This window comes from Erithacus rubecula, assembly GCF_903797595.1.
Source record: "Erithacus rubecula genome assembly, chromosome: 24".
In the NCBI taxonomy this organism is placed as follows: Eukaryota; Metazoa; Chordata; class Aves; order Passeriformes; family Muscicapidae; genus Erithacus; species Erithacus rubecula.
In genome coordinates this window covers 4,495,135-4,517,227 of record NC_136676.1, presented here as the reverse complement: position 1 = coordinate 4,517,227, position 22,093 = coordinate 4,495,135, and the positions used below count along the sequence as shown (strand labels likewise).

Genomic DNA, 22,093 nt, shown 5'->3' with positions numbered 1-22,093 from the left:
CCCAGAGAGAGGGGCAGAAACCTCCTTGCCAGAAGGCTGGAATCCAGGGGTAACCACGAGGACAAGCATACCCAAGTGGCAGAAGCGGCCGTACAAGCCGGGATCGCACAGGCACGCTCCGTAAATCCGATGGCAGTGACCCCGGTTGGCACAGTTGCACTTTTTCCTGCAGTGTTTCCCGTAAAATCCCTTGGGGCACCCTAGTAACAGAGAGAGGTTTCCTGGGAAGATGAGCCAGTTTCAGCAGCTGTTTAGGGTTGATGTGGCCAGAAATGTGAATTCTGTCCCCATCTGTTGCAGTCGGGTGGGGCAGTGACCCTGATCTCGTGGCACATATTATCTGCTGATGGGCCATCTTTAAACCAGCTGGGCAATCATCCTTATCTTTCCCATGACCCACGCTTCATCCAGGAGGTATCACCTGTTAACGGGCCATTGTTAAAAACTGGGTGTGGCAGTGATTCTTATCCCTGTGGGAGATATCTCCTGTTAATGGGCCATTGTTTAAAACGGGGTGTGGCAGTGACCCTGATCACTGTGGGAGATATCTCCTGTTAATGGGCCACTGTTAAAAACTGGGTGTGGCAGTGACCCTGATCACTGTGGGAGATATCTCCTGTTAATGGATCATTGTTTAAAACTGGGTGTGGCAGTGATCCTTATCTCCTGGCACACATTCTCTGCTAATGGGGCCATCTTTAAACCAGCTGGGGCAATCATCGTTATCTTTCCACAGCCCATCCTTCCTCCAGGAGATATCTCCAGTTAATGGGCCATTGAGTCCCAGTGCATGACTGATAAAATTACATCATCCCACTGGGAGATGCTCCAGCCAGGGGAAGGAGCCAAACATTTCCTACCCAGATAAAAACTGAGATTTTGAAGAGCAAGTTATCCGTCTTTCCACTGGATTCCAAAGCATAGCCAGACCTTTCCACATCATCCCTGGACCTTCAGAGGAAAACTGCACTTTTCTACAGGAGCTTCAACTGAACCACATCTGCCACTTCAGGAGGATGCAGCCACCATTTAATTAATCTACTACCAACACCCTGACTGACAGGGAGTCAGGTTGTTTTCTGACTCTGTCAAGGTTGGGATTGTTCTTTGTAATACTGTATTCCTATTTCAATTTTCCTGGTAACGAATTTATATTCCTAATTCCCGTATCTTTGTCTGACATCCCCTTAATTTCAAAATTATAATAATAATTTGGAGGGGGGGGGCGGGTTACATTCTTCATTTCAAAGAGAAAGTTCTGCTTTCATTGGCAGACAACTGTCCTTCAAACCAGGACAGCAGGTCATTTAAATTGAGAGAAACACACTGGAACCGGAGCTGTGTGAGGCCAGGGATGCTCAGAGGGAAGAGATGCAGCCAGGGGCAGAGTGATCAGATTCCCTGCACCAGCACCAAATCAGCTGTGCAGTGTCACAGAGGATGTCACTTGCTGCCACTCTTCATGGTGCCCCAGGGAACCCATCAGCTCTGCACTCCCTGTGACCAGCAGCTCTGCTGGTTGGGACAGAAATAACCCACCCACAGGGCTCTGTGAGGTCAAGGCTGTCCTCTGTGAGAAAGCAACCCATGAGGCTGCTCCTGTTGAAAAGCCACAGGCCTATTTGCACTATTAAGTGAATAAAATTATTGTTTTTTCTCTGTTATGCTAAAGATCTCAATATTGGAAGCACATGGCAGATGGGCTGTGTCAGCAGAGTGCTCTGGCCAGCAGCTGCCCAGCAGCACGTGCCTTGTTCCTATGAAGAGAGGAGCAGAGGAAATGCCACCCTGGAACAACAGAGCAATTCTGCATTGTTTAATTTTACCTTCCTGTTTTCTCTCTGCCCCTCTCAATCGCCTCCTTCGTACAGAAAGAAGAGGCTGGGGTATCTCTTGTGTTCATTTGCATTCTGCTTCACTCTCCTCCTTCAGTAATAGTTCCCATATGCTCCTTACATGTGACTGAAGTCCTTTTGTCTGAATTTCTGATTGTCTCCCTCTTTCGGCTTTTCAAATCATGTCCCCAAAATTTTAACCCTTTGGGAGCAAGGAATAAGCACCATTAGCAGTGATACCTCCTTTGGGTACTTTGGGTAACTACTGCTGTCACAGCTTTCCAATGCTTTGAATGGAAAATACCTCCACAGTTTCCATGGAAATTAACCATGGAAATTGTGGGCTTGACGTTCTTTCCTGTGTCTGGCCCTGAATGCCCCATGAAATAGAGATCTCTGCCCCAAGTCATGGATGAACAGTGAACAGGGACTGCAAAGGTCTCTGAGTGCAAAGACAAGACAGAACACCTGGAGCACTGTTTTGCGGGGGAAGAGTGCCTTGTACCACTCCTTTTGCCTTTTAAAATTACATTTTTCCACACAAGACTCAGTGGCTGATGGACTCGGAGCAGGAATGTGTTCGAGCCACTCTGACTGAGATGACTAAACAACAGAGCTGAAAGATGCTGCTGGTGAGCAGCTACAAAAGGACCAGTTGTTGGGGGTCGGGGCTTGTAAGGTTAGATATTTTAGTAAACAGCTGTTACTCCTACCCCCTTATCTCTGCCTTACAGTTCCTGATTCAAACAATTATAATACTAGGGAAGGAGAGGATGTAAATTCCCTATTTCAAAGAGGAGCTTCTGCCTTTATTGGCAGACACCTGTCCTTCAAACCAAGACACCAGTGTAGGGAACCCCACAGGAAACACTTCAGAGAGGCACATCTGGAACATCTGAGAGCGGCAATAGCGATGGCCAGAACAGACATTTACCCACTGATGGCAAATCTCTGCTGGGTCAATGTCCCAGGGAGAGGAGGACAGGGATGGCCCCCAGCACCACAAAGAGGTGAGGGGATGCCAGACTCACCATCCTGGCAGAGCTCTCCAGCGACGCCGGGCGGGCAGCGGCAGGCGCCGGTGGCCGGGTCGCAGGTGCCACCGTTCTGGCACCGACAGCTCTGGCTGCAGTTGCTGCCAAAGGTTCCAGCTGGACAAGCTGGGGAGGGAGAAGGAGAGATGAGGCTGAGCCTTGCAGGGCTGCATCCACTGCAGCCCCAGAGCAGGGCACAGAGCTGCCACTCACTCTGGTTGCAGAGCACGCCAGTCCAGCCGGCTGGGCAGTGGCAGCCGCCGCCCTCGGCCGTGCAGGTGGCTCCATTCTCACAGTCGTCACAGGTCAGGCTGCAGTCAGGGCCAAAGGTGTGCTCCAGGCACACTGAAACGAGAGGAGTGTGGGTGAGATCCTCCCTGAGGCTGCTGCAGCATCCTGAGGGGTTTGGGCAGAGAAAGGGAAAGAGAAAGAGAAGGAGAAGGAGAAGGAGAAGGAGAAGGAGAAGGAGAAGGAGAAGGAGAAGGAGAAGGAGAAGGAGAAGGAGAAGGAGAAGGAGAAGGAGAAGGAGAAGGAGAAGGAGAAGGAGAAGGAGAAGGAGAAGGAGAAGGAGAAGGAGAAGGAGAAGGAGAAGGAGAAGGAGAAGGAGAAGGAGAAGGAGAAGAAATCCCCATGCAGAGGCTGCAGCAGAGCCAAACACAGAAAAGGCACTCACAGGCCTGGTGTGTTCACCAAACAAATAAACCCAGCCTGCACCGTTATTCCTGAAGGGCTCCAAGCAAAGTGTGGCACTGAGCGCTGCTGTAAAATGCCCACCGAATTTCTCTGCCAGCGTGTGCTCCCCTCGTGCCTCCATCTCCTCCTCCTCCTCCTCGTAGTCGTCCTGGAAGAGCTGGGTGAGCTGGTCCCGCAGGATGGCCACGTGCGGGATGGGGCGCACGACGGGGCGCCGGCCATCCAGAGCCTCCACCGTGTCCTCTGCAGCTGGGGAGCAGCACGGGGGACAGGTGACAGGGGGAAAGGAAGGACACAACCTCCCTGGGAGGTGAACAGTGGGGCAGGGCCTCTGCAATGGCAAAGGGAAACCAGAACTCTCCGGGGGTGTCAGGTTTGCAGCACTAACTAACTAACTAACTTTTGACACTAAAGTTTTCCCAGTTTGGTTGTTCCGGGATTTTTTTTTTGGCCAGATGGGGCCAGGTGAGGTATGTGACCTCAAGATCTCTGTACTGTTACAAATAAATAATATATTATTATCTATTATATAATATTAAAAATATAATATAATATAACATTATATCTATATAACAATACATCTATTATATAATAATCTATTCTATAAGGAGCTGTAGAGGTGTCCATGGAAGGGGCTGTGGCTCTGTGTTTAATGTGTTTAATAAGCTGTTGGAGGTGCAGCTGTGCCAGAACTCCCTGCCCTTCTTTGGCCAGTGCTGTGAGAGAGGCTGAGACAGAGCTGGTCCTGCCTGGGAAAGCTCCCCAGGGCTGGGGTGAGGCAGTGCCACTGCTCAGCTGCTGTGAGGGGCTGGAAGGGATGAGGTGCAGGGCTGAGGAGCTCCAGTCTGTGTGCTGCTGGCTCGGGCAGGAGGCAGAGGAGGGACCCACAGTTGGATGAGGCACTTACAGATGCAGCTCCTTCTGTCTTCATCCAGCTTGTGCCCAATGTCACAGCCACACTGGAAGGAGCCTGGCTGGTTGTGGCACGTGTGCTCACAGCCACCGTTGTTTGCAGAGCACTCATCCACATCTACAAAACACAGGGCACTCCAGTGGGACAGAGCAGTGACAGGGGACTGGCCATGCAGCAGCAATGGGCTGGTGGAACCCTCTCTGCCAAATATGTGAAGCCATCAACTCTAAAAATGGAGTCAGGGATTAGGGATGCCTGGGTTTCAACAAAAAAAAAATGTGCTGGGCTTCAGTTCCCATCCATTATTAATTGTGTAGGAACAGGTGGGTGTGCTTGGCTCCTTCCCCTGGGAAATGTTGTTGAGAGCTTTGGAAGTGAGAACAATTATTAGGGGGATTTTTTTCCCCACATTTTTTCTGTTGAAAAGGTGACTCATCAGAAAGCTGGCAGGAAAACTGGTAGGAGCTGGGAGAAACTGGGAAAAATGCCTGGCTGTTTGCAACCAGGTAGGACAATTTCTTGTTCTACTAATTAAAAGCTTCATTAGTCACTGTCTTGGCTGTGTTTCATACAGACACTGTTATTTGTCTTTATCCCTTGGGTGAAAGTGATGGGCAGTGTTGCCCTCTGGGGTTGAACATCAAATGTTTTTTGTAAATTAATGAGGTCAAGCTCACCCTGAGTTAGCCCAATATGACTTTGATGTGTTCAAAAATCCCATTGCCCCTCTCCAGTTGGGCTGGGCTTAACATAAGGGTTAGAACCAAGCTGCCCAGCACTAAACAAACAACAGGCAAATTAGAAGTAGAGGAACAATTCCCTGGCTCTGCCTGGAGCCCATGGAGGTGCTGGCACTCACCATCACAGCCACAGCCATCTGTGCTGAGCCTGTACCCGGCGTGGCAGGAGCACTCATAGCCCCCAGGGTAGTTGTAGCAGTCCTGCTGACAGCAGTGAGAGCCAGTGTCACACTCATTGATATCTAAATGAGAAACAAAGGGTGTTAATATACTGCAGAGTGGTGACAGGAGCTGTTGGACTGCTCCCTGACTAGTTCTGGTGAGCTTTTACTGATCTGCTGCCAAAAGCTGAGCCAGGATTCTCGAGTTCCTCTTGAAATCAGGGAGATTTGTGTTAATAGATCATCCTCCCATCGAGGGAGGAATCCTGAGTCCTTGAGGGAAATTCACTGTGATCCCCAGCTGGGGATTGTGGTTACAGGTTTTGCGTCCTTACAGGCAGGGTGATTCCAGCCGACTGACTCCTGCTTAGGGCAGTTTCATCCAGGAAAAACTCATTAGTTTGGAAGTCATAATTGCTGTCCAAGTCATAAGTGCTGTCCAAGTATATCTTTGGGAAGATTGGGGATATCTTTGAGCAGAGCAATATTTCATATGCTCTCTTTGCATCAGTTTCTATTCTCTTTAGCCTGTTTGAAGTGCACATACACAGTAGCCAAGAGGGATCCTGACCTAAGATCCCAAAAGGAATCCTCACCATTACTTGCTGGGAAATCAAAGTTTGGCTTTTTGCTGCTCCTTACCAGTGCACGACTTCTGGTCCTCTTCCAGCCGAAATCCAAAGTTACAGGTGCAGACTGGGCCAGAGCTGGTGTGGTGGCACACATGGGAACAGCCCCCATTGTTGGCTTCACAGCTGTTGACAATCTCCATCTCTATCCCTGGAAAAGGCAGCCTGGTCAGGATCCTGTGGGACACATCTGCACACACCACTGGCCCCTGCCTGCCCCCACCAACTCCTGGCACTGCATCCCTGCTGAGGAGGGGGATCCACAGTGGGAAAGGATGGAAATAGCTCAGCACAGAGGCCACTGTTGGGCTGGGAAATGGGGTATAAAAAGAAACCTCTGGATCTCCCACAGCCTCTTAGGGAAGGGGTCGTGGAGCAGGCTCTGGACAATCTCCGGGATGAAACTGCTCCCACTCCTGCCAAGCAGCAGCGTCTGCTGCCAACCAAAAAGTTGGCTCAGCCTCAGAGCAGGACTGTTCTGGTGCCAGGGAGAAATGGGAGCAGCAGAACACAGCTAAGTAGGGAAACATCCAGATGCCTACAGCGAGAATCGTTAGCTCCCGACATGTCAAAAGTGGTCGGTGCAAACATCAATTGCAGCCATAGATCATCCGGGCTTGGCAAGGTTTCTGTAAACTTGTCTAGTTAATTAAGCTTTCTTAAACTAAAAGGAACTTGTTTCATGGAGCTTTGACTCAGTCCTGAACCTCAGGAAAACAATTTCTGCCTTCAGGAACACTGAGTTTCTTGTGCATTCAGACCCAAGGAGGATGAAAGAAAGGGAGCTTGATGCTTCCCAATGGATCTGTGCTTGTCATAAACAAAAGCTGTGCCACAGTGGATGACTTTTTCCAGATTTCACAACGTGATTGTCATCCCTCTCTTCCCTTTTCTTATTAAAGCAGCACAAACACAAGGGTTTTGCTTAAAAGAAATGTGCTAGGAAGGACAGGGAGAAACACTTTTCATGTGGAAAGGCTGCTTTGCTGACCCCAGGGCAATGTCAGAGCTTATGGGGTGAGATGGCCTCTGTCCCTAAGAAGAAAGCTGTGTACATACTTAGGCTTTTAAATCTCGTGTCACCATCCTGGTGCCCCACACTGCTCTGTTTGATGCCTTTCCAGACCCATTTTTGGCCTGCAAAGCCTTGATCTCACACCCTTGCCAAGCTCCAGCAGTGGCACAAGGGGACCCTCAGAGCTCCCAGTGACACCAGCTGCCAGCACTGGGACTGCCATGGCATGGTGGCTGCCATCTGAGAGGGGCTGGTGGCTCTGGCTCAGCCTGGCAGCTGCAGGGAGCTGTGAGGACAGCCCAGCTCACTCTTGCATCACAGAATTTAATTCTTTCCTTCATGGGAGCAGATGTGATCCCCTCACTGGCTCAACCCCTCCAGTGACACATCAGCAGCTGACTGGGCTCATCCAGCAGAGTCCCCAAGAGCAGAACTTGGCTTATTTGAAGCCAAATACTTCCAAATCAATCCCCTTAACCAGCTCAAGTGGCTTCGTGACAACTTTAAAGATCAAACCAAGATTTTTAGCTTGGTGGGGGAGCAAACAGCCCCAAAAGTGCTTGTGAAATCCTTCAGCAGAAATTACCACAGCAATTCCCAGAGGGCAGAGACCAGCAGGTGCCTGCAGCAGCCCAGGCTCCCTGTCCTGCTGGGCAGGGCTGAGCCCACACTACTCACGGTAGCAGCGCTTGCCATCCGCCCCCAGCTCATAGCCCGGGTTACAGGTGCACTTGAAGGAGCCCCGGGTGTTGAGGCACTGGTGGGCACACATAGCCAGTCCTGTCAGGCACTCATTCACATCTGGGAGAGGGAAAAACCATGAGATAAGCAGGCTGAACCTTCAATGTCCTTCCAAAGGGACTGTTGTTATGACAGTTGAGTTCTGTGCTGGTTTTCTTGCACCCTGAACTCTTCATTGGGTCCAGAGCAATAAAGACACAGAGTTAAGAGTTTGGAATTGCTGTAAAGCTTCCCAGGAGGTTGGATCACACAACAGTGGGATGTTCACAGAATCACAGATTCAATTCGGTCGGAAAGAGCTTTGAGAACATCGAGTCCAATCTATGAGCTAAAAGTGCTTTTGTCACCGGACCATGGTACTCAGTGCCACATCCAGTCCATTCTTAAACAACTCCAGGGACAGGGACTGCACCACCTCCCTGGACAGCCCATTCCAATGCCTGCTCATCTGTTCTGTGAAGAATTTCCCCCCAGTGTCCATCCTAAACCTGCCCAGGAGCAGCTGTCTGTTACTGCAAGGAGCTCATAGCACAGACACCACCTGAGCCATCTCAGGCAAGGCGTTTGCTTCCCTCTGCTCTGCTCACACTGAGCGCTCCCCCACCCACAGGACACAGCGATTTGCCCCCAGGGGCTCTGCAGGACACTCACCTTGGCATGCCTTGCCGTCGGGGGCCAGCTGGTAGCCGGGGTGGCAGTCGCAGCGGGCGCGGCCGCGGTGGCTGTGGCAGCGCTGCATGCAGCCCCCGTTCCTGTCCGCACACGGGTTCCTCACTGCAGCCAGAGCACAGAGCACATCCCACACTCACCCTGATCGCCTGGCACTGGGGAGCAGAGCAGGACAGCCTGCAGTGTGTGAAAGCCTGCTCTGCACCAGGCAGGAAATCCCTGCTCTGCCCATTCTGGAGGATTTACACGCTGTGAGATCCTGCGAAAGGCTGGCATTAAGCTGGGTAAAGCCCTTCCAGCAGGAGCTTGGCACAGGCACGTCCCTCTGCAGAGACTACAGAGCAAGTGCTGGCAATTTGCTGCAAGTGCTCCTACCCAGAGGTTTCCCAATCTCTGACCTGCCCAGGGCCAGGACAGATGCTCCAAACCTCACTGACTGCTGCATTTGTAACATCCCTGTTGTTCCTTTTGTCCTCAGGACTTTTTTTCTTTCCTGCCTTTTGAATGCCATGCTATGCTGCTATGAATGAGAACAGCCCTGTGTTCTGTCCCCTTCAGCTTCTCTCCCTCCTGAGCCAGGAGCAGGTCAGCCAGAGAGGGAGAGGATCCCACCCTGTTGCCCCACTCTGCTGCCCCTCCACTCCCACAGCAGCCTGTGCCTTCATACAATTTCATTTTTGTTGGCCACACTCCTCCAGCTCTTCCCATCCCTTGGAATAAGCCACAGGACATGTCCATGGCAACAAAACACACAGAGCTTTTACTGGAAATCCCCCAGTCTGATCTGCTGGACATCTGAGCATCACCATCCTGCAGCTCCCAGCTGGAATCTGTCTCCCCAGCCCCAAGTGTGTCCCAGGGACTCATGGACACATTGCTTGCCCTGCTGGACATCTGAGCATCCCCATCCTGCAGGAATCCAGGAATCCATTCCCAGCTGGAATCTCTGGTTCCCAGCTTCCAGTGTGTCCCAGGGACTCATGGACACAATGTTTGCTCTGCTGAACATCTGAGCATCCCCATTCCAAATCCATTCCCAGCTGGAATCCATGGTTCCCCAGCCCCCAGTGTGCCCCAAGGACTCAATATTTGCTCTGTTGGACATCTGAGCATCCCCATCCCACAGCTCCCAGCTGGAATCTGTCTCCCCAGCCCCCAGGTGTGTCCCAGGGACTCATGGACACAGTGCTTGCCCTGCTGGATATCTGAGCATCCCCACCCCACAGTTCCCAGCTGGAATCTGTCTCCCCAGCCCCCAGGTGTGTCCCAGGGACTCATGGACACAGTGCTTGCCCTGCTGGATATCTGAGCATCCCCACCCCACAGTTCCCAACTGGAATCTGTCTCCCCAGCCCCCAGGTGTGTCCCAGGGACTCATGGACACAGTGCTTGCCCTGCTGGATATCTGAGCATCCCCACCCCACAGCTCCCAGCTGGAATCTGTCTCCCCAGCCCCCAGGTGTGTCGCAGGGACTCATGGACACAGTGCTTGCCCTGCTGGATATCTGAGCATCCCCACCCCACAGCTCCCAGCTGGAATCTGTCTCCCCAGCCCCCAGGGTGCCCAGGGACTCACGGATGCAGCGTTTGCCATCCTGGTGCAGCTGGTGGCTGTGCCTGCACTGGCAGCGGTGCTGGGCCAGTGTCACCTGCACACAGTCGTGCTCACAGCCCCCGTTGTTCAGGGCACACGAGTTCAGAGCTGCAAGGCAAAGGGGCACAAAGGGCACCTGCATGAGTGAAGGGCACAACAGCACCAGGGCAGACTGCACACACCTAAAGCTGGTGAGGATTTAAGCCTGGGGCACATTCAGTGATAAATTCATGGCCAGCTTGATGAGCAAGGAGGGTGTTAAGTGGGAGATGTTGCTGCAAAAGGAGAGGCCCCCACCACCGTGCCAGGTGGGCATCTTGCTCTTTCAAGGCAAGATTAGCTCCACAGTGTTGGGTAGGAGCTTAAAATGGTTCTTTCCCACGATCAGAGGCCCCAGCCCTGTCCCTGGAGGTGATTCCAGGACACAGGGAGCTGGGTCAGGTCCTGTCCAGCCTGCATGGGAGTGAAGCAGGTTTCCTGCCAGGCATCCTCCCCCTCTGAAGGGCACAGTGTCAGCAGCCAGGCTGCTCTTGCTGAAATTCCCATCCTTTTGTTCCAGGACAGTCCCTGCAGGTGCAGTGACACAGCTGCTTCAAGCCATTACTGCTCAGAGAGTTGTGCTCAGGCACATTCAGGTTTTCCTGTAACAAAAACTGAGTTTCTGGCTCTGTGATGTGCAAAACTCACTGATCACACAGAGCAAGGCCCAGCAGGCGCTGCCAGCTCTGGGAACTCTCAGGGAAAAATGTTTTAAGATGCATCCTATGTGTCCATGCCTGGACCAGGTGTAACAATCCCCAGCTCAGGGCTCTGACCAGGAGATTTCTGTCTGGAACCTGGGACATGTGGGGTCCCTGCTGCTGTCACATGGAGATACAGCAGTAAGAGCTCTGATTTCATCCCCAGTGCAGGCAGAACTGGGAATTGAGCTTCCAAACTGGAGTTCCTGGCTGTACCACAGCGTTTCTGTGTGGCCTTGCACAAGGAGCCCGCTGGATTCCAAGCAGCCAGGAAACAGAAGGTTTCAGCACAAAACAGACCCTGTGACCCAACATGTGGACTCCTCAGGAGCCTGCTATCATTAATCAGCCTGGGAACAGCCTCCTCCTCCCCCTGTTGCTGTAATCTGGGATGTGTCTCAGGCTCAGCAGAGCAGCAGGATGTTTAACTGGATGTGAGCACCTCGAATGTGTCAGAAGCTTTGTTTTCACTGCAGCTCTCCAAGACCTTGGATCCAGGAGGAATTTGAGCAGGGAAATAAAACAGGGAAGGACTTTCTGGAGTTGGAGTCATGAACTCTGAATCTCTGAATGGTAGAGAAGCCATCATGGGATAATGACTTGCCTCCAAAGCCATCCAAGTCCCCTCTTGGAGCATTGGATGTCTCCTGAGTTAACCCATCCAACTCCTGATCCACAGAGCTTCTCCAATGAAAAATATCTCTTATGAGAATTGGGAAATTATCCTTTAAAGCCTGTTCTGTCCCTTAGGAACCACCAAAGTGTCACAGCCCATCTGGGTTCAACCCAGCCCTGGCTCCCATAACAGAGCAGGACGATGAGCTCTGATCTCACATGTTTCTGACCTATTTTTCAAACTCCAGAATAAACTAATGTGCTGGCTTGGAGGAATCTTACAGGAAAGCTAAAAATATCTCTAATGAAAACCATCTCTCCCCAGGCTGATGCTTCAGGTGATCACAGTGCCCTCCACAACCCCCAGAGCTTTGGAAGCAGGAGAGCCTGGGAAGCAGCTGCCAGCTGAAGTCTCTGCTTGTAACACTTCTGAAACCCAAGGCAAGCTGGGTCCTTGCTCTTGTGCATTAGTGAAAACAAATATTTGGCTCAGGACAAAAATAAAGGCAAAAAAATATATGTTTTCATTTTTTTCTGCACACCATTCCCCTGAAAAAAAAAAAATAAAATAAAATAAAAAGCTTTAACTCAGAGCTGTGGATCACTCTCATTCCAAATGCTAAAAAGACTCAACTTCTCATTTTATGCCTTTAATTAGCTAAACAACGTTTTGGGGGAAAAAAAGCAGCTTGACAAGGTCGAGATTTTGCCATACAAAACATGAGGCTGGACAAGAACTCAGGGTTTATGTTAGTTGTGCTGGCATTGTTTCCTTTAATCCATTTGGAAGGAAACAACAGAAATAGTCAACGTTCCTGAAAAGCCCTGGGTCAGAGTTACACTACTCAAGCTCTAGCAAAGATGGGTGGTCATTTAAAAATATTCCAATATATTTAAGTGTTTAATAACATATATTCAAAAATAGCCATAAATAATGTGCTTGCTGGAGAGCTTTTTTTAAAAATAAGAAAGAAAATAAGTCAAACAATGCTGATGCCTGCCAAAACATTCCTTCATCTGGGAAAAGCACTGGGCCAACATGGAACAAGCCAATGCATCTTATGTCTAAAATAACCTCCCAGGATGCAGTTATTTGGTTGAATTTGAAATCTAAATAATGGGCTCCTTGCAAACTCCTACAAGACAACTGAAAAAAATCGAAAGTCTGGGTTCTTCCACACAGGATTTCAGGAGAGAGAGCCCATGGGAGGCTGGGTCTCCTTAGCTGGCTCCTCACAGTCACAGCCAGCAGCCCTCACTGCTGGCCTTGCTTTAATTACTGCTCGGGGTTTTTATTCTGTTTACAGAACCACTCTAAAAATATTTCCATTCCCAGATGCTCTGCCGAGCTTAACATTTCTGTGACAAGGCTGCCAAACCCAGTGTCATCCTGTACATCACACAGATTTTTGTAATTACAGCTCAGACAGATTTTCCACAGATGATATTTCAGTGTCTGAGAGAGGGAGGTTCCTTCCAGCCCTCTGTCTGAGGGAAGTGCAGCACTGCTGCTCCCAGATTCTGGGAAATGGATAAAGAGGGATGGAAAGGAGGTTTTTGCTGCTGACTGCACCTGGGAAGTGGATCTGTGCAGCAGCAGCCTGACACAGGAGTTGATTTAATACCTGATCTCTGCACCCTCCAGCTGCCCTTATGAGTTTTCCTCTCTCCTCTGTCTCACCTTTCCTTCAGGTCCAAGTGATTTTCCACCAGGAGCACTGAGTTGATGCCCCAGGAGTGACTGTGAGCAGCTGTAACCAGAGCTGAGCAGGATGCTCCTTCTGCAGCATCACACAAACCCCATCCTAAGAAAAGGCTGGAAAATGTGTGATGGGGCAAAGAAAAGGTCAAATTCCCTAAAATGTGCCAGTTGCCTGCAAGATGAAAAGCCCCACCAAGCACACACAAGCAGCCAGTGACTCCCTGCACACACAGTTCAAGCCCACACAAACCTCCTGGCATGGTCCTTGTGTTCATTAGATCACCCCTAGCCTTGAGATTCCCCCATCTGAAGTTCTCCTAACATAAAGAGGGATCCATCATGTAATCCCAAACTGATTTATGCTAACCTCAGACAACTTCCAGAAACATGCTGTGTGTTAATCCAGACCATCTCTCTGCTCCTCAGGCCAACAAAAGCAATTGGCTCCCATTAAACCTCTCAGCCTGGCCTGCATCCCTGTGCTCAAACAGTGGAGAAGGACCTGGAGATGTCAGCTTCCTGCCTCTGCCCATGTGGTTCTGATAAAAAAGAGGTAATTTCAGGACACCCAAGGCCTCTCTTTGTTCTGTTTCACTCGGGATGGAAGGGGCTGCTCCTTTTCTCTCTTTCTCAGCAGCGATTTGAACAAAAGGATGCTGCACAACTGAGCTGCAGAGCACCAGCAGTGCCTGACAGCTGGGCACAGGAATGGTTTTGAGCCATTTTTCTGCTCTCCTGAGTCACAGCCCCAGGTGCCAGCCAACCCTGGGAAGCTGCCTTGGCCATGCCAGCACATTGTGGGGAAATTTTGGGGCTCCAGCTCAGCGCTGCCGATCCATCATTGGAGCCTTTGTGGGGACCAGAAATCATCTAAAGAATTAGATCCATGCCAAGGTTTGGCAGCCCTTAACCAAAAACTTGACTGCAAAGGCCTCTTGCTGCCTCCAGAACACTCTGGGGCTGTCAGGAACTTCCTACAGCCCAAATTTGTGCTTGTCCCAGCGTGGAGCTGAGAGCTTCCCTGAGCAGAAGGACAAGGATGGATGGATGGATGGATGGATGGATGGATGGATGGATGGATGGATGGATGGATGGATGGATGCTCACTGTCTCCCCTTCATTCCTGGTCTATTCCCTATATCTAGTAGCAATATTTTGCATTTTAACATCTCAGAACCTCTACAGAAACTTGAGAGAAACTTGAAGAGAAAACCAGCTTTGAGCAGTTACCCCAAATCCTTCAGAACAGAGCACAAGGCAAGTTGGTGTCTGTGGGTACAACAGGACAGCCACAAACACCAGCAGAGGAGTCACCTCTGAGCCTGTGCTCTGTTCTGCTTTATAAGGAAATGATGTTCCACTCCTCCTCACAAATGGTTTAATGGTTTAGTGCAGAGCTCTGTCACATATACACAGGGCACAAATGTGTAAAGAGAAAAAAACACCGCTCCTGAAATGAGAAAGCCCTATTTTAGATCTCTGTTGCTATTTTAGAAACATTATTATGCAGTGAGAAGTTGTTATTTGTCCTGCCTGAGTCTCTTTGCTTTCCCAGGTGTACCAGCACCCCAAGCTCACTGCAGATCCTGCAGAATCCACTCTCCAGAGCTTCAGGAACTGCCCCACTCCCTCCTGTGGGTCAGATTTCATGAACAGAGACCCCTCACGTTTGGCAGATGAATTCCAGCAGTGCCCATTATGTCAGATACTCTCTCACAAGTTTAATGCAAAGCAGGTTTGCAGCCCTGCCTGCCTGGAGTGCTCAGCTACAGCAGCAGGGAAAGCCTGGAGAGTGAAAGAAAGTGATGGAAATTCCTCTTAGAGAAGAGATTCCTCCCTATAACCACCCATTTTATGCTTTCCCTGAAAACTGTCCCACCTTCTGGGCTGGTGCTGCCTGATCTCAGCCTGCCCCATGTTTTAGGCTGAAATAAAAATCCTCCAGCTGCAGGATCACTGCACACCACAAGAAAGGGAGCAACATATTGCAGAGACAATTAGGAGATGACAGACCACAGCACATTTACATGTGAGCAGCAGCAGTGCATCACCCTGACATGGGTGATCCAGTTCAGGGCTCTAATTCAGGGCTGGTTTTGTCATCCTTTATTTGCCATCCTTTTCCTTCTGGATTTTTCCAGTGAAATATGGGGTGCTTGGGCATCTTGCACCTTAAATCTCAATTTTTTTGGGTGTCATTATGTGCTGGAGGCAGCTGTGGCCAGATGTGTGTCAGTGCAGAGCTGGGCAGGGTGGGTACAGCTTCCCTGGATGGATTTTTCCTGCTCACATCACCATTCCCAACTGGAGCACACAGGCTTGCACAGAAAACTCTGGAGCACATCTGTGTTCTGAGAAAACCCAGCAAATGGTCTCTGCAAACACCACCACACAGGAATTCTTTCCACTTGCATGAAAATATCCCTCAAATAATGGAAAAATGTGTCAAATGAAGCTGTGAGGGAGAAGTGGTTTAATTAAAGCAGCCACAGATGCTGGAGGCAGACACCAAATTCCACTCTGAGCCTCCAGTTTGGGGCAGGCAGACAACAATACTTCAAGGAATTGGCCCCAAAATCAGCTGCAGGGCAAACCTGGTGCCTGGATGGTGATGTTTGGACAAGCACCATCCAAGAGGATGCATTACCAGCATCCCAGAGAAGGTTTTGGATTATTGTGGTCACAGTTCCCCACACAGACACATTTATTGTCACTTGTCTGTCACATCTACTGCTCACAGCATAATGTGGGGAAATAGAGGTCAAAATGAAGCCTGACTTGAAATTTCTCATAATTTTATTTATGTATCTTTTCTGAGAATGCCATATCTGATTTATCCTGTACCAAAAGCAGAGGCACCAAAGCACTTGGAAGCTACTTCTCCTGAACAAGAATAAACTCAGGGACAGCAAAGCAGCCCCAGTTGCTGGTGAACACATGGAAGAACAGTGTTTAGAACCCAGGGACAGAAACTGTGGGGGAAGACACAGGGACACAGAGGAACACAAACCCATCATCATCATCATCATCATCATCATCATCTCACATTCTGGGCACAGGGGGTGGGTGGGAGTGAGGAAATCAAGGTTTTCCTGTGCACTGCCATAGATTTAGGGTAGGCAAAGGGCTGCAAAGAAGAAGAGAGGAGATTCCCAAGGGATTTCCCTGGAGCTCACCGAGGCAGGTCCTGCCGTCGGCGTGCAGGCGGAATCCAGGCTGGCACTCGCAGTAGTATGAGCCCAGGGTGTTCACACAGCGCTGCTGGCAGCCCCCATTGTGCACCTGGCACTCGTCAACATCTGCAGAAAAACAAGGAAAAGAGGATAAAAACCCAGGGGAGTGGGCAGGAGTGTGGCTGAGCTCAGGAATATTCATCCTGTGTTGCCCGACTCAGGATCTGAGGAATGAAAGCAAAGGGAACAAGACTGGGCATTTTGTTATGTTTGGGCAGCCAAGCTACTTGTGAAATTCCAGGGACAAACCTGCAATCAGGAGCAACCACCACAGAAACCTGATCTTGTTTGTCAGTCAGCACAAACCATCCTCATCTGGTCACCTCATAATGGTCACCTATCCCACTGACTCCAAAATAATGGATTCATTCCTATTTCACATTTCCTTGCTTGTTAAAGGAAATTTCAAGTTTCTGAGTCAGATTTCTTCCTGTGCCATGATCAGAAACATGGAGATGATGTGGACAGAGCTGCACAGACCCTGAATTCCTGCAGTTTGTGGGTGTGCAGAGGTGTGCACCTTCACCACCCTTCAGACTGGAAAGGATCAGAGTTGGGAACCAGATCCCACCCACACGAACAGCAAAGCACCCAACCAGCCATTCCCTTCCCCATGGAGAGAAAAACTCCAGCAGCTTTGGTTCTCCTCGTGTTTCTCTTTGCACTTTCTGCACCTCCAGCTCACCCAAACCCCTCCCAGCAAGGACAGCCCAAGCTGAATTCCCATCTCCGTGCCATCCACCACTGTTACTAAGAAGATAAAGAAACATTTCCTGAGTGAATCACGGCAGGGTGGGGCCCTGGCCGTGTCCTTGCACGCCTCAGGTGCAGGAAGGTGCCAGCCCTGCTCCCACACCTGGCACAGCAGTGCCCAGTGCCCCAGCCCAGCTCTGCTTCCCCCACTGGGCAGGCAAAGGGCACAGAAAAAACAGCAGCACAGCCTTGGCTGAGCCAAATCTTAGGTTCGGGTTAATTGCCAAGAAAACCAGCCAGCGGCAAGGGAAGGTCAGGGTCAGGGGTGGTGAAGCCTGTTTGAGTTGGTGTTTCTGAGCTCTGCTGTGGTAATAAAAATTACCCTTTACTCCAAGCACTTTGCATAGCAAGGCTTAAAACATTAAAAGCTAAAGCTCAGCGATCATAAAAACCCCTCCTGTCCCAGAGATACCCAGGGAACCCCAGCCTTGTCTGGGGGTGTCCTGCTGCACTGGCCATGCTGGGCTCCCCCTGCAGAGCTCCCACTGCAGCTGTGGTCTCCATCAACCCAGCAAAATGCTCATTTCTGCAATGCCAGCCCTTTGCTTTATTCAGTGGGCTGAGCCTTTTAGGAGGTTTTGCTATTTTCTTCCTGTTTTTTTCCAAGACATTTAATACTAAAAGAAAGGAAAACTAATAGATTTTTGAGGTGAAACATAAGCTTTGAGTGATGCTTTCTGAAGAGTGAACCAAAGCCAAAGTGCTTTTCAAGGGGAAAAATGTGATGGCATGAGCCTGAGATGCTGGTCAAAGCAACCTAATTCTGATTAAATAATTTTCCTCTGCACACACTTGGGATAATGCAGAGCCCTAGAGACCCTGAGGCACTCCCTGCTCCTCTCTGTGGGCAGGATTAGCTATTAATACACAGAACTGGCTCTGTTCAGTTCAAGAACAGGAAAACTGGGTTTTGAGAAGGTTTTATGTAGCATAGTAAAGTTTTTTGGTCTGAATTTAAATGACTGTTCCACTGCTTCCCTTCAACTCTAATCTGAAACCATAGAGAATTTACTGTCCAAGAAACTTAGTGATGTGTTGAGTAAACTTCTTGCTTTCACCCCATTACTCATACTCAGTAATTTTACATCTCCTCTCTCTGTGTCTCCTTTTCCCCCTTTGTACTTTTCACCCTCTAAATCTCTGTGATTCCAGAGGGCTGTCCCCATCCCATCCCCATCCCATCCCCATCCCAACCCCCTCCTGGTCTGGGAGAGCAGCCAGTCCTTCCTTGCACCCTGGCCATGGAATCACCCACCCCACACAACCCACCCCATCCCAGAGTCCCTCCTGGAGCCTCACTGACCTCTGCAGTACCAGGGAGATTTTGGGACACCCTGCACGATGGTGTGACCAAAACAAATCTGTCCCCATGGGCAACGAGGGGGCAGATCCAGCAGCATCTGCAAGTGTGCCCAGGGTCACCAGCAGGGAATATGGGCTGGGGGGCAGCAGGAGCTGCTCCCAGGGCCAGCAGGAGCAGTGTGGGAGCCCAGGGCGTACCCCTGGCCTATTTGGGGGTCTTAAAACCCCCCTGGCAAGGGTCTCAAAGACCTCTGAGTGAGACCCTGGTGTCTCAGGTGCTGAATTCTAACCCCTGGGGGAAGTTGTCAGAAGGAATGGAAACAAGCTACCAAAATTAGTGAAGTGTGAATTAGATTGTTAGAACGTAGATAAATAGACTTTTGGGAATGTTTATGATAAGGGACATGTGGCCAAGATGGAGAATTTGGGGGGTGGACACCTTTTCCTCCTTCTTCTCCCTGTCATCCATGTTGGGTGACACGTTGGCACTTTTGGATTGGATGGGGTCGGGGCTGGACCATTTAATAAAATTGTATTGGGAAAATTTTGTAAACATGTAATATATATATATATATTACATGTATATATATATAAAATATATATATACATACATATATATCTATATATATATCTATATATATATAGATATATATATATCTATCTATATCTATATCTATATCTATATCTATATCTATATCTATATCTATATATATATATATATAACATATATATAGATATATATATATATAAACATGTAATATATATAAGATAAGCCCTGCCTTCAGCAGGCAGATTCCACCATGGATGCCAGGCTGAGCAGACCCTGCTGGCCAGGCAGAAAGTCCCTGAGATATGAAACAATAAACAATCCTTGGAACAAAAGAAAACTGTCTCCAACAATCTCTCTTCGGCTGCTTCAGAGAAAAGCAGGGTTTGAACCACCTTCATGTCCCTCTGGGGTGATCTCAGGGTGAAGGAGAAACCCCAGACTGGGACAGAGCAGCTCTGCTGCCCCGGGTGCAGGTCCTGGCAGCAGGACCCAGACCCTACGTGACACTGCTCGAGCTGCGGTTCGTGGCACGGCAGGGTGATTTTCCTACTGGAGAGCTGACAAAGTCTGGTTGAAATTAATAATACCAAAGGAGAGCAAATGAGAAGCATACAGGCTTCTCTTCAGCTGACTCTGAGCAAGCCAGAGCCGTGCCAGGATAGAGTTTGCCAAGCCCTGCTCTGCATGCACAGGGCAGAGGGGACCAGGCAAAGCCAACTGAGGCAGGAGCCCAATGCAGCAAGGCTGGGGAGTGGGGCTTGGAAATATCTCTGTTGTGTAAAGAAACTGGAGTTCATATCTTCTGCAAGGAAGGCTCATCCCAGCCTCTTCCTTGGGCAGAAACAATCCCTGAAACCTCAGACACCTACATGGACTAACACAGGTAATAAAGCAATCAAATATAGGGAAGATGAACACAAAACCAAAAAAAAAAAAGGGGGCACAGAGCAAGGAGATGGTTTTGGCTGCACTCCCTGAGCACACACAGGTCCTTCCAGAAGGAATACTGATTTATCTCCAACAAGAGCTGCATGTCAGGAGGAAGAAAGTGGCAACAGCAGCTCTACAAAGTATTAAATATTTTGTAGGGAGGCAGTTTATCTCCTTGCAGGGCTGATGGATCCCAGCTGGAAGCACAGGCAGGAGGAGCACTGGGGATGTTTGCTCTGTCTGGTTGAGCAGCAGTGCCAGGCTCTAATCCCTGCAGCAATTAGCCTGGATTACAGAGCAGGGCTGCAGGGAAAAGGTTAATTAAAATCCATCGAGATGAGCATGAGTGGGATTTAGTGACTTTATCTTTCCAGTACCAGTTTATTGAAGATAATTCAGCAATTTCAAGGAGTAAAAAGGCTGAATGGAAAGGACCCACCAGTCCCTGCTCCTGGGCAGGAGAGCACAGCCATCTCACACTATGGGTACAGATTAGAATGAAAAAACCCTCTGCATTACTTCATTTCTTACACATGTCAAACAGTCACAACATGAACAGCCTGAGGAATTCAGATGTCCTGCTATTCCACACTCCTTGTGTGCAGACAAAACAGCCATGGCAAGGTCCAACAGTGCAGGGAGGCCATGGGAGAGGATGAGGCTTCATCCTCTCTCTGCTACCCTGGAATATTTTTCGTCCTCTAGGCTGAGGAAGGACAGCTGGGAAGGGAAGGATTTGGGGCAGTCAGAGCACCTCCACACCCTCAGTTTTCATCTCATCCTAAACCAGGCATTTGAGAAAACCCTAAAAGCACTTAAAGAGCTGCAGGGAATATTGAGGCCAGTACTCCTTCCAATACAGGTGGGAGATGCCCAGAGCTTTCCCACACCACCTGTGCCATCCTCAACAGCAGATTCCAAAGGTACCTTGGGAATAGAACAATTCAGAACAATCTGATGGAGTGAAAACACTGCTTTGCCTCAGCCCCTGGCTTTGTCCTCAGCTCACCTTTCCCTGCCCCCGAGCTCCAGGGCTGGGAGAGTCACCCAGCTCCCACTTGAGCTCCGTCTGCCCCAGGATGGGGCTGTAATTAGGAATTACTCAGCACTGAGCAAAGGTGCACGCAGCAACAAGCACCTGGACTTGCTCTGGGCTTGCTGCTGCTCTCACCCTCTCCAGTTTTCTTTCATCACTGTTTTATCCCGTTCCCTGTGCAGTCAGTCTCTTTGGGTGGAAGATATCCCTGTGCTGGGGAAACCAATGGATTCCCAGACAGACTGGGAATGGAACTCCTGGGTGTTGAAGGAGCTAATGGAACACGATCAAACAACAGCTCTGCTGCTTTAGAGGTTCACTAAGAGGATACCACAGCACCAGGCCCCCACCAGGGTGGTGATGGATTGTGAGACCCCAGCAGAACACAAAGCTCCTCCTGTAAGGGCGGCTGTGTAAGGACACAACACCCAGCGCTGCCATCAACCATTGCACCGACACCAGGAGCCAGCAGAGCCCTGTCTGCACACACAGGGCACATCAAGGCAGCCCAGGGCTCAGTGAAAGCCACACCGTGTCTGCACAAGGCACCTCCTCCCTCTCCTGTCACCCGCGGAGCCGCCGGTGACGCGCGCACAGCAGAGCCTTGTGCTGGCAGCTGCTGCTGAGGGGACACGGCTGTGGGGACCTGAGAACTGCACACAGACCCTAAAAATCACACCAGGACAACATCTGGGACTCCAAAAGCACAGCAAGAGAACTCCTCTTACCTGTCAAAGAGAAGCTCGGGCGGCAAAGGAAGAATTAACCAAATTAAGCAAAATAACAGAGATACCAGTTTAGGATGAGTCACGAGGTGGATGAAGGTGAGAAAACCCCTCACACCAAGGACAGAGCCAAGCACACACAGAGCTGCCCATCCATGGAGCTGAGAGGAGCAGAACTAGATCAGGAGCAGATGAATTCTGTGTTAGGGAAGGGAAGGTTGGATCCAGCACAAAGCTGGACCTCAGGAGCTTGTCTTGGAGAGTCACTTTGAGCCAACACAGTTGGATGGAGACAGCAAACATGATCTGAGTTTGAGACAAACATCTGATCTATAAATAACAAAGCAGCGACTCACCCCTTTCTGAAGGTCTGGCACATCTCACAACTATTCTGATATCACTTTATAACCGACTGCTTGGGGCATTTATTTACTAGCATTATCTCAGGATGAGATAATGCATTCCTTGATGTCTACATTACGC

At 49.8% G+C, this 22,093-nt stretch overlaps 1 protein-coding gene across 1 annotated transcript in view; it reads right to left on the bottom strand.

Annotated features, from left to right (window-relative positions):
• The window catches only part of MEGF6 (multiple EGF like domains 6), an 82,593-nt gene that overhangs the window by 18,086 nt on the left and 42,414 nt on the right, over positions 1-22,093 (bottom strand). Inside the window, exons 4-14 of the mRNA XM_079325958.1 lie at positions 16,258-16,380; positions 10,007-10,132; positions 8,413-8,535; positions 7,699-7,821; positions 6,019-6,156; positions 5,335-5,457; positions 4,470-4,592; positions 3,644-3,811; positions 3,083-3,214; positions 2,867-2,995; positions 72-200 (exon numbers count right to left, since the gene is read on the bottom strand). Coding sequence (XP_079182084.1) covers positions 72-200; positions 2,867-2,995; positions 3,083-3,214; positions 3,644-3,811; positions 4,470-4,592; positions 5,335-5,457; positions 6,019-6,156; positions 7,699-7,821; positions 8,413-8,535; positions 10,007-10,132; positions 16,258-16,380 — 1,437 coding nt within the window. The remainder of the gene's footprint in view (positions 1-71; positions 201-2,866; positions 2,996-3,082; positions 3,215-3,643; positions 3,812-4,469; positions 4,593-5,334; positions 5,458-6,018; positions 6,157-7,698; positions 7,822-8,412; positions 8,536-10,006; positions 10,133-16,257; positions 16,381-22,093) is intronic.